Here is a 12,812-nt window from a genome sequence, read left to right as displayed (position 1 = left end):
CGGGCATGACCTTCCCACCACTCCTCCCTTCTCTCCCAGCCCTTCTCCACTCCTCGCCTCAAGGGGATGCGCAGCTTCCAGTTCTGAATCCCAATCATCGGCTGGTCCCTCAAGGAATTTCTAGCACTTCTACCCTTAGTGACTGGGATAGAAGTTCCAGGAGGCTCTGCCAGTTCCACCTTGGAAGAGGATTGATCTACTGGAACCGGACAGTGGGAAACAGGCTGGGGACAGTTTTAATAACCACAACAACAGCCAATGCCTAAGGAACACTCAATATATGCTCGACACCCTACTAAGCGCTTTGTATTGTTCATTTACTTTATCCTCCCATCAATCCATACGCTCTTGTGTCTGCCAGATTAAGACAGGAGGTTAGAGAAGTGTGACTTGCCAAGGTTTCCCAGCTGGTAAGTGGCGGAGCCAGGACTCAAACCTAAGTCTTTCTGACTCCAAAACCTGTGATTTTCACCAAATTGCTCAATGTGGTGCCCTGCTCAGCATTGGATCAGAGAGCACTCAGTGAGTACTTCAGGAAGGAAACAGACTCCAAACACACTCAGAGCTCTTCTGGTTGGAAAACAAAACAAAATAATCACTGCATTTTATTTTATTGCCTCTTTCTCTCATTCTGTTCTCTCTAGATTTTGGATCCCATTTCTTTCAAGAACTGCCTATATAAATATGGACAAATAATAATTTCTCTGATGTCCAGTTTCTCTACCCCAGTGATGAAAAGTTTGATGGTGTGAGGGATGGTCCCTAAGATCACTGCTAGGAAGCCCATCGTAGGGGATCCTCCTAGGCTGTTTTTCATCTCCTCTAGCAGAATAAGTCGTAAAATTTAGATTCAGGCTGACCTGATTTCACACCTCGCCTAGTGAGCCAAGCCTAGCCCTGTCCTGATGGCAGGGGTGGCTGCAGACCTCAGTTCAGAAGTAGTCCCACACAGGCTGGTAGAGAGCGGATACCCACGTGTGTATTCTCTAGAATGCGTTTGTTAAGCATTTCCCTCCTGCTTCTTCCCTCCCAGCACCTGCCTGCTCATCTGCCACCTGAGCGCCCTGACTGTGCCATCCTGTAGGCCATGGAGAACGAGCTGCCCGTCCCCCATACGTCTAGCAGCGCGAGTGTCGCCAGCAGTACCAGCGGCGTCAGTAGCAGCAGTGGCGGCAACAATAGCAGCAGCGGTGGCAGTGGCCGCCCCACGGGGCCCCAGATTTCTGTGTACGGTGGCATTCCTGACCGGCAGACTGTGCAGGTGAGACGCCACCTGATTAATCATCTCAGGGCTAGCCAGGAGGACGTGTTGGCATGATCTGGTAGGACAACCGGGGTGCTAAATCTAGAATGGGCATAAGGGCGTGTGTCAGTGGGTAACTATGTGTGCAGCATTCGAGGAGTAGTGATACTAGATGGATTCAGTCAGGGAAGGTTGGGGAGAGTGGGAATACTTAGCAGATCCAAAATTTCCTTTCTTATCTGGTGACTCAGATCCCACAGTGCCGTTTGGGGAGGATAAACATGTGAAATCATAAAGGACACACAAGTGAAAAGAGCAAAGAGAAAAAATGACTAGAATCTGCTCAGCCACAACCTAGATCCCCTACCTAAGTGACCACTTCCTTGTACCAAATCTAAGTTTCTTACATACGGAGGACCAAAATAGAACCCCAAACAATCCTTTGTCTTTACAGCTTTTTGCCTTCTTCCTCAAAGCAGCGGTTTGCAAAGTGTCATCTATGAGGCCTTCCGGGTGACTACACACTCTTCCAAATGCAGTCATGACCATGTTTTGCCGTCTGCCATGTGCCCCGCACTGTCCGAAGCATTTTGCTTATTTATCTTCTTTTCCAGCTGTGAGGGTGGTTATTATTAGGCACAATTCTGTAATTGAGAAAACTGAGGCTCAGAGAAGGTAGTGACTTATCCAGGGTCACCAGGTAAAGACAAAAAAGCTGAACCTGATTCCCCCCAAACCTGTGTTCTTATTCACTACGATGTCTGATTGAGGCTCCTGGATAAACTAGGGAGAAAAGAGAGACCACAGCCTAGAAGCGTTTATTCTAATAGCTTTGCTATTGCAGTTTGGATGTACTAGATGAGTGAGCGCATCCTTCTCTGGCCCTAGGCCCGGATTAGGGGATGGAGGAGAAGCCACAGCAGATGGTGAGAGAGCCTGAAAAGTCTAGTTAAAGGAGACCCCGTCAGTTACTCTGGAGTCCTCCCTCGCCCAGCTCTCTCTGCCTCACACTTAATAAAACCATGCTTCCATCCTTGCCGCCTCCCCCAGCCTCCTCCTCTGGCCCCTCTGCACATGAGTATTTTAGCACCAATTTCTAGCAGCTGACGTTAGGATGTGCCCTCCTGCCCTGCACCACAGTTCTAGGCAAAAGGGATTTGAGGTTTCTGCTCTGGCAAACGGAGTGACCCAAAGTTGTGTTCCGCACCCAAGCAGAACCATTGGGGTGCCTCCTATTTCTGTTCCTTGACATCCTCCAGTGAGAAAAAGTCCATCTCTACTACTGCTGTCTGGATGCTTGGGGGTGCTTTTAGGGGTCTAAGGAAAATAAAGAGGCCTAGATAAAGGGAATAAGAAGAAAAAATTTGGGGGAGAACAAGGAATAAAAAGAACTGAGCTCATGTAAACTAGGACCCTCAGAGGGGAAAGTACACTGAAGGAAGTGGGTGGAGGAGTTGGGATGGGGTGGGGGTATCTGGGGAGACTCCAGAGCCCATGGAGAATCTGTGATATCAGGCTGTTTTTACAGAACCCCAAATCTGAGCCCAGAGGTTTTTTTGTCCGAGAGCCACCAGCCCCTAGAAGTCATGTTAAGCTGGAGAGAGCTAGACTAGAGGCTCACTTGCCTGGGGTAGAACAGCCCTGGAGCCAGAGCAGCAGAGCGAAGGGTGGGAAGTGGGCCAGAGCCTAGCGAGGGCCCATGTAGGGCACCGCATGGGAAGACAGCAGGAAGGTGACCAGGTGAGAAGGGAGGAGAAATGTACAGGGCTAAGGAGAAGAAGGTAGAGGGTCTCAGGGCTGGAGGAAAGGCATTTGCTTTTCCTTGTTCCTGAGGGTGGAGAAGAGGTTTTGAGGGATGGGAGGGTGGGAAGGGATCAAAGAGCAGCCTTTTGTCATCTCCCAGAGACTGTGGCTCAGCCAGTCCCATCAGGAAAGAGGGAATAGCAGTAAGGCCAGGGAATGGGAGATGGTGGCTCAAAAGAGAGTGATAGAAGGAGGGAAAGAGTAAAAGAGGAAGGCAGCATCCCTGTAGCTGCAGCATCCCTGCTGTGCAAGGCCAGGGGGACCATCTTCTGAGGGACCGATAGGACGTCCCAAGCAGCTGGGGGCAGCCCCTGCCGGAAGGGTGTTGACCTTGAGCAGGTTTGAGTTTGGCTGGCTGTGTGTTCAAAGCTCGAATAGGCTGCGCTTCGGACTTGTCTCTTTCTTCCCACCCCTTTCCTCCTCTCAGCCTTGTTGAACTTCGGTTCCCTCTGTCATCATCATCCCCGCAGTCCAGTTAGACTCATCTGAGGCTGCAGAATGGCGGGGAAGGGGGTACCTAACAAGCCTGGCGTGGGACCCAGTGTCACCGGAGGCTTAAAGGACTCCTGTCTCCTGAGCTCCCACTGCCCCGAGAGTTGGTGGTAGTGGCGTGTGTAGCCCATATCGGGGAGGAGCAGGGAGCATGTGTGCTGAGGAGAGCTGCTAGATGGGCAAGGCAGGAACGGGTGGAGCTTTGCACACAGTTGTCTCCCTGGTTCCCTGGCGAGTGGGGTTCGCAGGCCTGGTCCTTATCTGAGCAGCTAGGGAGAGAGGGTGTTGAGCAGGCTTGGCCGCAGCGTGGGCTCTTCCCCCCCACCCCGCCCCCCGCCCTCTGCAGGTGATCCAGCAAGCCCTGCACCGGCAGCCCAGCACGGCGGCCCAGTACCTGCAGCAGATGTACGCGGCCCAGCAGCAGCACCTCATGCTGCAGACGGCGGCCCTGCAGCAGCAGCACCTCAGCAGCGCCCAGCTCCAGAGCCTCGCGGCCGTGCAGCAGGTAAGATGACGTCACAGGAGCACCGCAGATGCCCCCGAAGGAAGGGGCAGGAAAAGCAAGCACTGCACGCGTGTACCCATGCGTTCTCTTAGCATCCTCACAGAACCACTGCGAAGTGGGTGTGATCGTCATCCCGAGTCCTCTGACAGATGAGGAAAGAGGTTTTGAGAGGCTAAGCGCCTCGCCCGAGGCCACACAGCTCTCAAGCAGGGCAGCTGGACCTCTCCGCCTGCCTCGCCCAAGGAGGGACTGGCGGGGGCCTGCCTCTCCGCCTCACTACACTGCAGGGAGGGGGCTGAGGGTGCGAGGAGGTGTCCACAGGAGAAGGCCATTGCCCATTCAGCTTGCCTGTCTGCCTCAGTGGCCGAGAAGAGCCCAGACATGCATTCGACAGAGTCTTTATGCGCCTGCTGCCAGAGTTCATGTCGGGCACCGAGCACGCCGTGGACCCTGTCCTCTTGCAGCTTGTGGTGGGGAGACAGCAAGTAGTCAGAAACACAGAGACAGCAAGTAGTCAGAAACACAGATAGACGAGGAGACAAAGTAGCAAGCTACCAGAGTGCTGATAAGCTCTGCAGAAGAACAGAGCAGCCTGCTGTGGCTGAGTAACAAGGAGGCCCACCTTACGGTGGGTACAGCTGGTGGGGAGGGGGGAGCCTGTCTGCTGGAGGAACAGTGAAGCCGACACTGCAGGATGAGAAGCTGGCCACGGGGAGGACGCAGGCTGGATGTTCCAGACAGTACGTGCCCAGCGCTCCACGTGGGGGCCGGTGAGCCGGGTATGATAGAGTGGGTGCGGTGGGGTGGGAGCTGAAGAGAGCTGGAAACATTGGTAACAGTCACAGCTGACGGTTCGAGCGCTTATATGTAAATGCTCCGCCTCGTGTAATCCTTTCAGCAATCCTACAAGGTAGACACTGTGGTTACGCCACCTTATACAAGAGGAAACTGAGGCACTTGCTTGAGGTCACATGGATGAGCCAGAATAAGGGTTTGACTCCTTACCACTGCCCTATAGTGCACCCTGCGGCAGGTGAGAGCCGGGGGGGGATGACTGGAGGAGGTCTGGGCCTCTAGTGATGAGAATTCTCCTTTCCTAGGCAAGCCTGGTGGCCAGCAGACAGGGGAGCACTTCAGGCAGCAGTGTGTCTGCACAGACCCCCGCCCAGTCATCCTCGGTGAGTAGGATGGAGAACAGTAGGATGGAGAACCACAGCTCCAGGACCGGCTCCTTCCTCTTTGCCCAAAATTCTCTTGGGCTTCCAGACCCAATTGTGGTGACTCCTTAGCCGTGTAGAACCACGGCTGGAACCTGTTACTCTTACCAGAAAGAAAAAGTGCATGCCGCTTTCTAACTTCTTTTAATAACTCCTCGTCATCTTTCCAATGTCAAGGCTCTCTGTTCATAGCTCAGTCCTCTCCCCATCAGATCCTCCCTGCAGCTCTGCACGTAAGCCAGAGATGCAGCAGTGCTGGGGGAAGATCCAGGGCCCACAGATCAGAGCTGGTCCTAAAGAAGGCTGAATCCACCAAGGGACAGAAGAGGCAGAGAGAAAGAAATGGATGAAGCGGGGCAGAGTTAACCACAGAACCTCCTGTTTCCTACTTGGCGTGTCTCCCTCCTCAGATCAATCTGGCAGCCTCCCCGGCAGCAGCCCAGCTCATCAACCGGGCTCAGAGTGTCAACTCAGCAGCAGCCTCAGGCATCGCCCAGCAGGCTGTCCTCTTGGGCAACACGTCTTCTCCAGCCCTGACTGCAAGCCAAGCACAGATGTATCTGCGGGCACAGATGGTGAGTCCCCAGCCTGGGCCACGGCTCAGGTGGGCCGGGAGGACGGAGGCAGAGAAGTTGGGAGCTGGGCAGTTAGAGAAGCATGGGGATTAGAGAAGGGTGGGGAAGAAGCACTAGGGGGACAGTTGGCAGGAAAGAAGGGGTGGCGTAAAGAAGGCGGCCTGGAAGGCTGAGCAGGAGCTTGGTACAAGCTCCATGACTCAAGGGAAGGTGGGGTTCCAGGCTGAAATAAAGTTACCCATGATGGCTTCTTTCCCTCCCCTCCTAGAGTGAAACAGAACTATCCTCTTCTTAGCAGAAACCACTCCCCAAAATTAATTAGGGTAGAGAATGCAGGGATCTGTGCCCAGGCGGTCTGTACACTCAGACACGTAAGATAAACAAGCGCGCAAACATCCAAGTACCCTTACAGGAGTGGGGTCTTACCCCCCCGGGACAGTCCTTGCAGGGACTGGCCACCGGTAGTTCAGGGTCAAAAGTGCGTTCCAGCCCAGGTGGTGAAGGTGGCAGCCAGCTCCGGGACATGCGGCTGCTCCCCTGCCTTCCCAGCTGGGCCCCCATTCCCATCAGGGTCACCCTGTCAGCCGTTCATCAGGCGGGCTCGCTTGGGCCGAATGGACTCAGGACGGCATCAGCCCTGCACACGCATGCTAGAGTCCCCCCTTTACACCTGTCCCTAAGGTGCAAAGGCCCATAGGAAGCTCAGAGGTTCCTAAGATTTAGCAGAATTTCCCGTGAAAGCAGCAGCATTCGCCCTAGGAGGCAGGAACATCTAGCTCTACGCGGGACTCAGATCACCGTGAGTCCAGCCTCCCCGCCCCCATTCTGAAGAGTTCTCCCTCCAGCTCCTCGACACACTATCCTAAAGACTGTACAGTCCCATCCCTCCCTCGGCTCCTACAGTCAGAACTTGACACTGGGAGCTTTTCTGGGTCCTGCTCCAGCACTTCCGTCCTTGACTCTGAGCTCATTGAGGTGCAGCTCTACTCCCAGGAAACAGCCCATTAGACACACGTGTGGACTAGACTTCCACTTCTCCAGGGGGCCGGGCAGCCCATGTGACACCGCCCAAACCTGCTCTGTCTTCAGTTTACCCTGACCCTTGCCCTACTTAACTGCCCCCACTGGAGCCTTGCAGCCTGGCCAGGTCCCTGCCCAAAGTGGGGTACTCGTGCTCAGAGGAGCAGACACGCTGTCAGACACCGCATGTCCCCTCGGACACTGAGCTAGTCTCGCAGGGGCGGGGGTGTCATGCAGAGACCCTCAGTCCCTGCACTCCACGGAAGGAGATGCAGACACGAGTACGGCTCTGGGGGCTCTGGTTCCTCTACCGCTGTTGTCTCTGGGCACGCACGTACACACACACACATACACACACAAACACATAAATACACACACAAGCACATAAACACACACATAAATACACAAACACATAAATACACACACACATACACACAAACACATAAATACACACACACATAAATACACAAACACATAAATACACACATACACAAACATAAATACACACACACAAACACATAAACACACACACAAACACACACACAAACACATACACACACATACACACACAAGCACATAAATACACACACACACACAGCCTAATCTGAATTTGACTAAAAAAATGGCCAAAAGAATGCATCTAATTTGATCTCTTCTGGTGGAGAGTCCTGTTCTGACCCAGACCTGGAGTCCAGAGCAGGTTAGATTCAGAACATGGTCCCAGGGCATCTGTCGCAGCACAGGGGCCCTGCTCCCCGGGACGCTGCAGAGAGGGACTTGAGGGTGTCCTGCGATTGTTGGTCCCTCTGGGGTGAGCTCTTCGCAGATCCTTCTGAAGTAAACTTGACTTGGGTGCAGCCCCAGAATGGCCCCCCACCCGTGGCCCTTCACTGCCTGGCCTGGGTCAGACCACGCCGAGCCTCTTGAGAGTTTCGGGAGATCCCCCTGGACTCTTTCCCTTTCGAGCCTCCCCGCTTCCCCAGTCCACTCCCTGGCTAAACTGTGTGTCCTGTGGCTGAGCCCACATTGGGCAGGTAAAAGGCGGCTCGTTTCCTGTGATTCCAGGCCCAGCCAGGTAACCTGGTGCAGGTAGCTAGGAGCCTAGGCGGCACTGTTCCTTTGTCCCCTCAGCTCATCTTCACGCCCACGGCCACCGTCGCTACTGTGCAGCCTGAGCTCGGCACTGGCTCCCCCGCCCGGCCCCCCACCCCCGCCCAGGTGAGGATTCCATGCTTGTGGGAGGGCAGGGGGGTGGGCACCCCCACAGAGGGGCACTGATAATGGGTATGGGCCCAAGCCCTGGAGGAGCTCTGAATGTCTGGAAAGTTTGGGATGTTCTGGGAAAACAGGTGGGAGACAGGGCGTCCCAACGCTCCTAGACTTGCTCCTTAATTCACCGCTGAGAAGGCTTCGGCCACTCTTGACTCTGTTTCGAGCCCCGAACACAGAGCAGGAGTCAGCAGCATGCCGTGATTGTCAACAACGGTGGTCATCTCTACCTTTTTACCTTACACCCTCCCCAGGATAATCTCTGTTGTTGTTGCCTTTTAAGAGGAAAATTCCACTCTGGTTACACATGCTAGCACCTCTAGGAATCAGCAAAAATTGCATGGAAGAGGGAGCAAAGATGAGTCCTGGGTCCCTTCCTTCTGCTGGGAGTACCCAGACACTGCGGTGGCTGTAAAGATTCTGTGGGCTGCAGGGGAGGAGAACCATCCCCAGCTACAGAACGGGAGGACCCACCTGGTAGCAAGATTATCAGATTTGTCAGATGTGAGTCTGGTACAGCCTCCGTGTGTCCAGCAGAGGGCACCAGGAACCAGGTTGAGTAAGCATGGTCATCCCGGCGTAAACCTGATTCTGAGGACAGGATAATCCTTGGCCTGGGGGACCTTGCTGGTCAATTAACTTTCACTTTTGCCCTGGCCTTTTCCAGTGTGGGAAGCCCCGTGCCCACCCTGTATCTGGGAATTCTTTCTAAGTGGTGTGCAGCCCATCCTGATAGTTTGGGGGAGGAGGGGAGGTAACAGAAGGGAGAGACAGCCCGGCCTCCCTGCCTGGGCCTGCCCCAGGAGGGGCAGACATCCCTGCTCAGAATTTAGCTTCTTCTGCTGATGAATCCAATCGTTAGCACTCTTTCTGTCTCCTTTAGAAACTCTGCTCCGGGTTCCTCTTTCAGCCCCTGTCTCATTCTCTCTCTCTGTCTCTTTCTTTCTGATTTAAACAACCCGCTCTCCTGTTCAGCCATTCGTGGATCCATCCCTAACTCCTTCCCTGTACGAATCGTGTGTCGGCATTGCTCCTACCCACATTCTCTGGACTCCTACAGACCCCTCTTTTCCAGGTACAGAACCTGACCCTCCGAACACAGCAGACACCAACTGCAGCAGCCTCGGGCCCTACCCCCACTCAGCCTGTCCTGCCCAGCTTGGCCCTGAAGCCCACGCCGGGTGGTAGCCAGCCTCTGCCTACCCCATCACAAGGCAGAAACACTGCTCAGGGTTCCCCTGCAGGTGGCAAGCCTGCCATAACTGACAGTGTGACGGAGCCACTCAAGAAAGGAGATGGCAACAGCAGTGTGCCAGGGAGCTTGGAGGGTCGGGCTGGGCTCAGCCGAATGGTACCTGCTGTGGCAACCCACCCCCTCATTGCACCAGGTAAGGGCTCCAGGAAGAAGGATCCTATCCCAGAAAACTCAGAAGGACTATGGGTCGGGGGAAACTTTCAAACTTTCCTTTCTCCCATGGACATGCTAAGATGTCAGCCCTGTGTCTCTCTTTCCCCTCCTACAGCTCCAGATTCTGTTTTAGGCTTCTAGCCTAGCTTTAAAGAAGGAAGCCACATCAGTGGGAATAAATGAGACCTTCTTCACAATGGGCATCATGGTGATTCTCAGGGTACACAATCATAGCTCTTCACTTTGAGAGTGGAGGTTTGGCAGTTAGACTATTTTGAAATTCTCTAAGGGTCAGCAAAAAGGACAGGGGCTAGCCAGAGGCATGTAAGAATCCCACAGGGAGATGAAGAAGTGGGAATCTTATTTTCTCATCATTCAACAGACATTCGTTGACTAATATTCGCCAGTTATGTTGCCAGTTCTGGGTGTGCAGAGATAAATAAGACGTGGGCCCTGCCCTCCCAGGAGGACACAGTCTGGAGAGACAGACAAGTACAATGCAATATAGGGTGATAAGTACTATAATAGATGTGAGCACAGAGGCACTATATAGCCTGGCGGACAGGAGCTGAGAAAGGCTTGCTGGTGACGGTGACACTTGAGAATAAATCTTGCAGATTAAAAAAGTAATAATCCAGCAGATTACTTGTGAGGCAGATTCTGTGAAGGGGATGAATCAGTATTCCCTGGGGCTAAACTCCCTGCCTGCTAACGTTCTCCCAGTGCTGCCTATTGTAGGCAATCTTTAATGAGAAAATCTGCCAGGAGCCCCAGAAGCCAGACTTATCAGTCTCAGGAATAAGACCAAGCTGTCACAGCACAGAAATGGAGTGGTGGACCACATGGCTTTGCCTTAAAGAGACACTCACCCTGGTCACATCCCTGAAATAACCACTAACCCTCTGTCCTCATCCAGACTATTTTACCATCCAATCTAACCTGCATTTTTTTTTCTTGAGAGCCTACTTTATGCTTGTTACTAGACTAACCAAGATGGTCAAAATGTGATTTCTTACCTAAAGGAGTGTGCAGTCAAAAGGAGGGAGCCAGATATATAAGCAAATCCATTCGATTTCATAAATACCATTGTAGGAGTATGAGGTAAGTGTGGGCCCAGGCGGGCACCTCAGTGCCAGACAGGAGGGGTCAGAGATGCTGTCCCTCCAAGGAAATGGCACTGAGTATTGAAGTAGGAGTCATTTCCCCAACAGACAGAGGAGGGGAAGGTATTCTAGACAGACAGTGGGAGGCGAGCTGGGGAGAATCTGAATTCAAGTCCTTTATTCACCCTTTTGGGGCTTCAAGGACAGATGTGGTCTTAGCCTCCAGTGGTCACTCTGAGCTGAAGCAGGTACCTCCCTGCAGAGGCCTGACTGCCCTGTGGCTCCAGGCGTTTCTCCCTGTCCGGCATTCCTTTCTCCAGAGACTAGTCTAGCTGCTTCCTTTTATGAAGAAAGAAACTGAGGCTCAGAGGGTAAAGTCTGGAGGGTCTTACCCTGAGCTGATAGCAGCTGAGACTAGAGCAAGGAGCCCAACTTAACATTTCTTCTACCTTCTCATGCAACCTACAAACCCTTGAGCAACATCCGGGCTTCAGGACTTCCTGAGAACCCCATTTCTGCCCAGGCCAAAATGTAACCTCTCCTTAGATCTAAGCCAGCCCCCCAGATTCTAAGGACCCTTCAAAGGAAAAACCAGTCCTTAGGGTTCTTCCTAAGCTCCTAGGCAACCCTGGGGCCTCAAGAAAACTGGACAGAAAGGGGACAAGCCCGGATAAAAACCTCTGATGTAGACTAGGTAATATGCTGGGCTTTTTTATGTACCTCACCTCTTTTGACCTTCAAAAGAACCCTATAAGGTAGATGCTTTCATCCATTTAACAGATGAGAAAACTGAAGCTCAAAGCGCTTGCCCAAGAACTTACTATAAGTGTCACTCAGAGTCACATCAGTATTACATGGCAGAACTGGAAACCAATTCCTCATCTGGCTGAGTCAGATCCTATGTTCTTAATCATCAAGCCATATTTGCCTCTCTCAGTTCTTACAGTGGGGCTTCCTAGGCCTTTCTTATTCCTGACCCAAAGCTCGAAGAGCCTGACAGTTCTAAGACTGTTCTGGGTTTTACAGAGTCTAGTGGAGGGCTCTCTTCTCTTGAGCCTGGTAAAGGGGAAGGCCCGTGAGTTACAGACTGAGGTCCAGGGCCCCAGGTGTGGCCTGAGACTTAACAGCATGTGGCTATAGGCAGTACAGAGACCAGTGGTTCCCCAGAACTTTCTATGGAGCAGCTGTGAGCTGCAGACCACAAAGACCGTCTCCCCAGTGAGACGAATCAGTAGGCTTTGCATTGTTCCTGTCTCCCACTGTCCCCTCCTATTCTTCCCTTCCTCTCCCACCCCTTCCTCTCCATGAGCCCACTCCTCACGCCCAAACGGAAGGCAGCAGGGACGTTTAAGATGCTGCAGACCCTCTCAGGGCCTCTAGAACAAAAAAAGACTGAAATGATCCTCCTGACCTGATGGGGGGCGGCCTGGAGCAGCACCTGCCTTGGGTGCCACAGTTCCCCAGCGAGGAGGTAACTTCTGGCCTCCTGCCCAGGAGGAGCCTGGGACTGCGAATGAACGGAGGGATCAGAGTACGTGCGCATGCGTGTGTGTGTGGGTGGGTGGGTGGGTGTGTGATAGAGGGGGAGAGAGAGAGAAAGAGAGATGGGGAGCAGAGTGGCAGGTTTTTGCTATTGGAGCATTTTTGTAGCCGGCTGGCTGGTTGCCCCCAGGGAGAGTAACCAGTGGAGACTTGTGGCGGAGGCAGTGCGGGGAGGAGAGCAGAGAGGAATGCGTTCTCCTGGGGGCTGTTTCCTCCCGGAGCAGGCAAACGCTCTAGTCCCAGCTGGGACTGCTCCCACTGACAGCTGTTTGGGGGCAAAGCCCCTCCCCCATGGCAAGCTCCCTGCTGTTCCTGCTCCTGTCACCTTGGCAACGGGCTTCTTTAGGCTCCGCAAATAGAAAAGGTCCCTTATGCCCTGAAAAGGCGTGGGTTGGTGGGTGGGGGAGGGGAATAGGAGGCGGAGAGCAGAGCAGAGAGGTTGGGCTTCTCGGTGATCTGAGGACCCAACCAGGAGGGCAGAAGAGGCGCAGGCTGCAAGGTCCCATGGGCCTGGCTTCCAGAGGCGCCAAGACCTGGGGGAGCTGGGCCACAGCTCCTGATAGGAGGCTTGGTCCTTGGAGTCCTCGTTCTAGTGGCTAAACTCAAGGCCCTGGATGCACATGCAGGCTCAAAGG

The 12,812-nt window shown here is 53.5% G+C and overlaps 1 protein-coding gene across 2 annotated transcripts in view; it reads left to right on the top strand.

The window, feature by feature from the left end:
* PHC2 (polyhomeotic homolog 2) overlaps nucleotides 1-12,812 on the top strand; it is a 102,607-nt gene that overhangs the window by 52,447 nt on the left and 37,348 nt on the right. For both annotated transcript variants that reach the window (XM_060018717.1, XM_060018710.1), the window contains exons 2-7: nucleotides 1,034-1,261; nucleotides 3,885-4,043; nucleotides 5,144-5,221; nucleotides 5,671-5,835; nucleotides 7,987-8,073; nucleotides 9,200-9,512. In XM_060018717.1, coding sequence (XP_059874700.1) covers nucleotides 1,088-1,261; nucleotides 3,885-4,043; nucleotides 5,144-5,221; nucleotides 5,671-5,835; nucleotides 7,987-8,073; nucleotides 9,200-9,512 — 976 coding nt within the window. In that variant the 5' untranslated portion in view covers nucleotides 1,034-1,087. The remainder of the gene's footprint in view (nucleotides 1-1,033; nucleotides 1,262-3,884; nucleotides 4,044-5,143; nucleotides 5,222-5,670; nucleotides 5,836-7,986; nucleotides 8,074-9,199; nucleotides 9,513-12,812) is intronic.

This window comes from Delphinus delphis, chromosome 1 (assembly GCF_949987515.2).
Source record: "Delphinus delphis chromosome 1, mDelDel1.2, whole genome shotgun sequence".
Classification (NCBI taxonomy): domain Eukaryota; kingdom Metazoa; phylum Chordata; class Mammalia; order Artiodactyla; family Delphinidae; genus Delphinus; species Delphinus delphis.
This window is presented reverse-complemented; position numbering and strand designations above follow the sequence as displayed.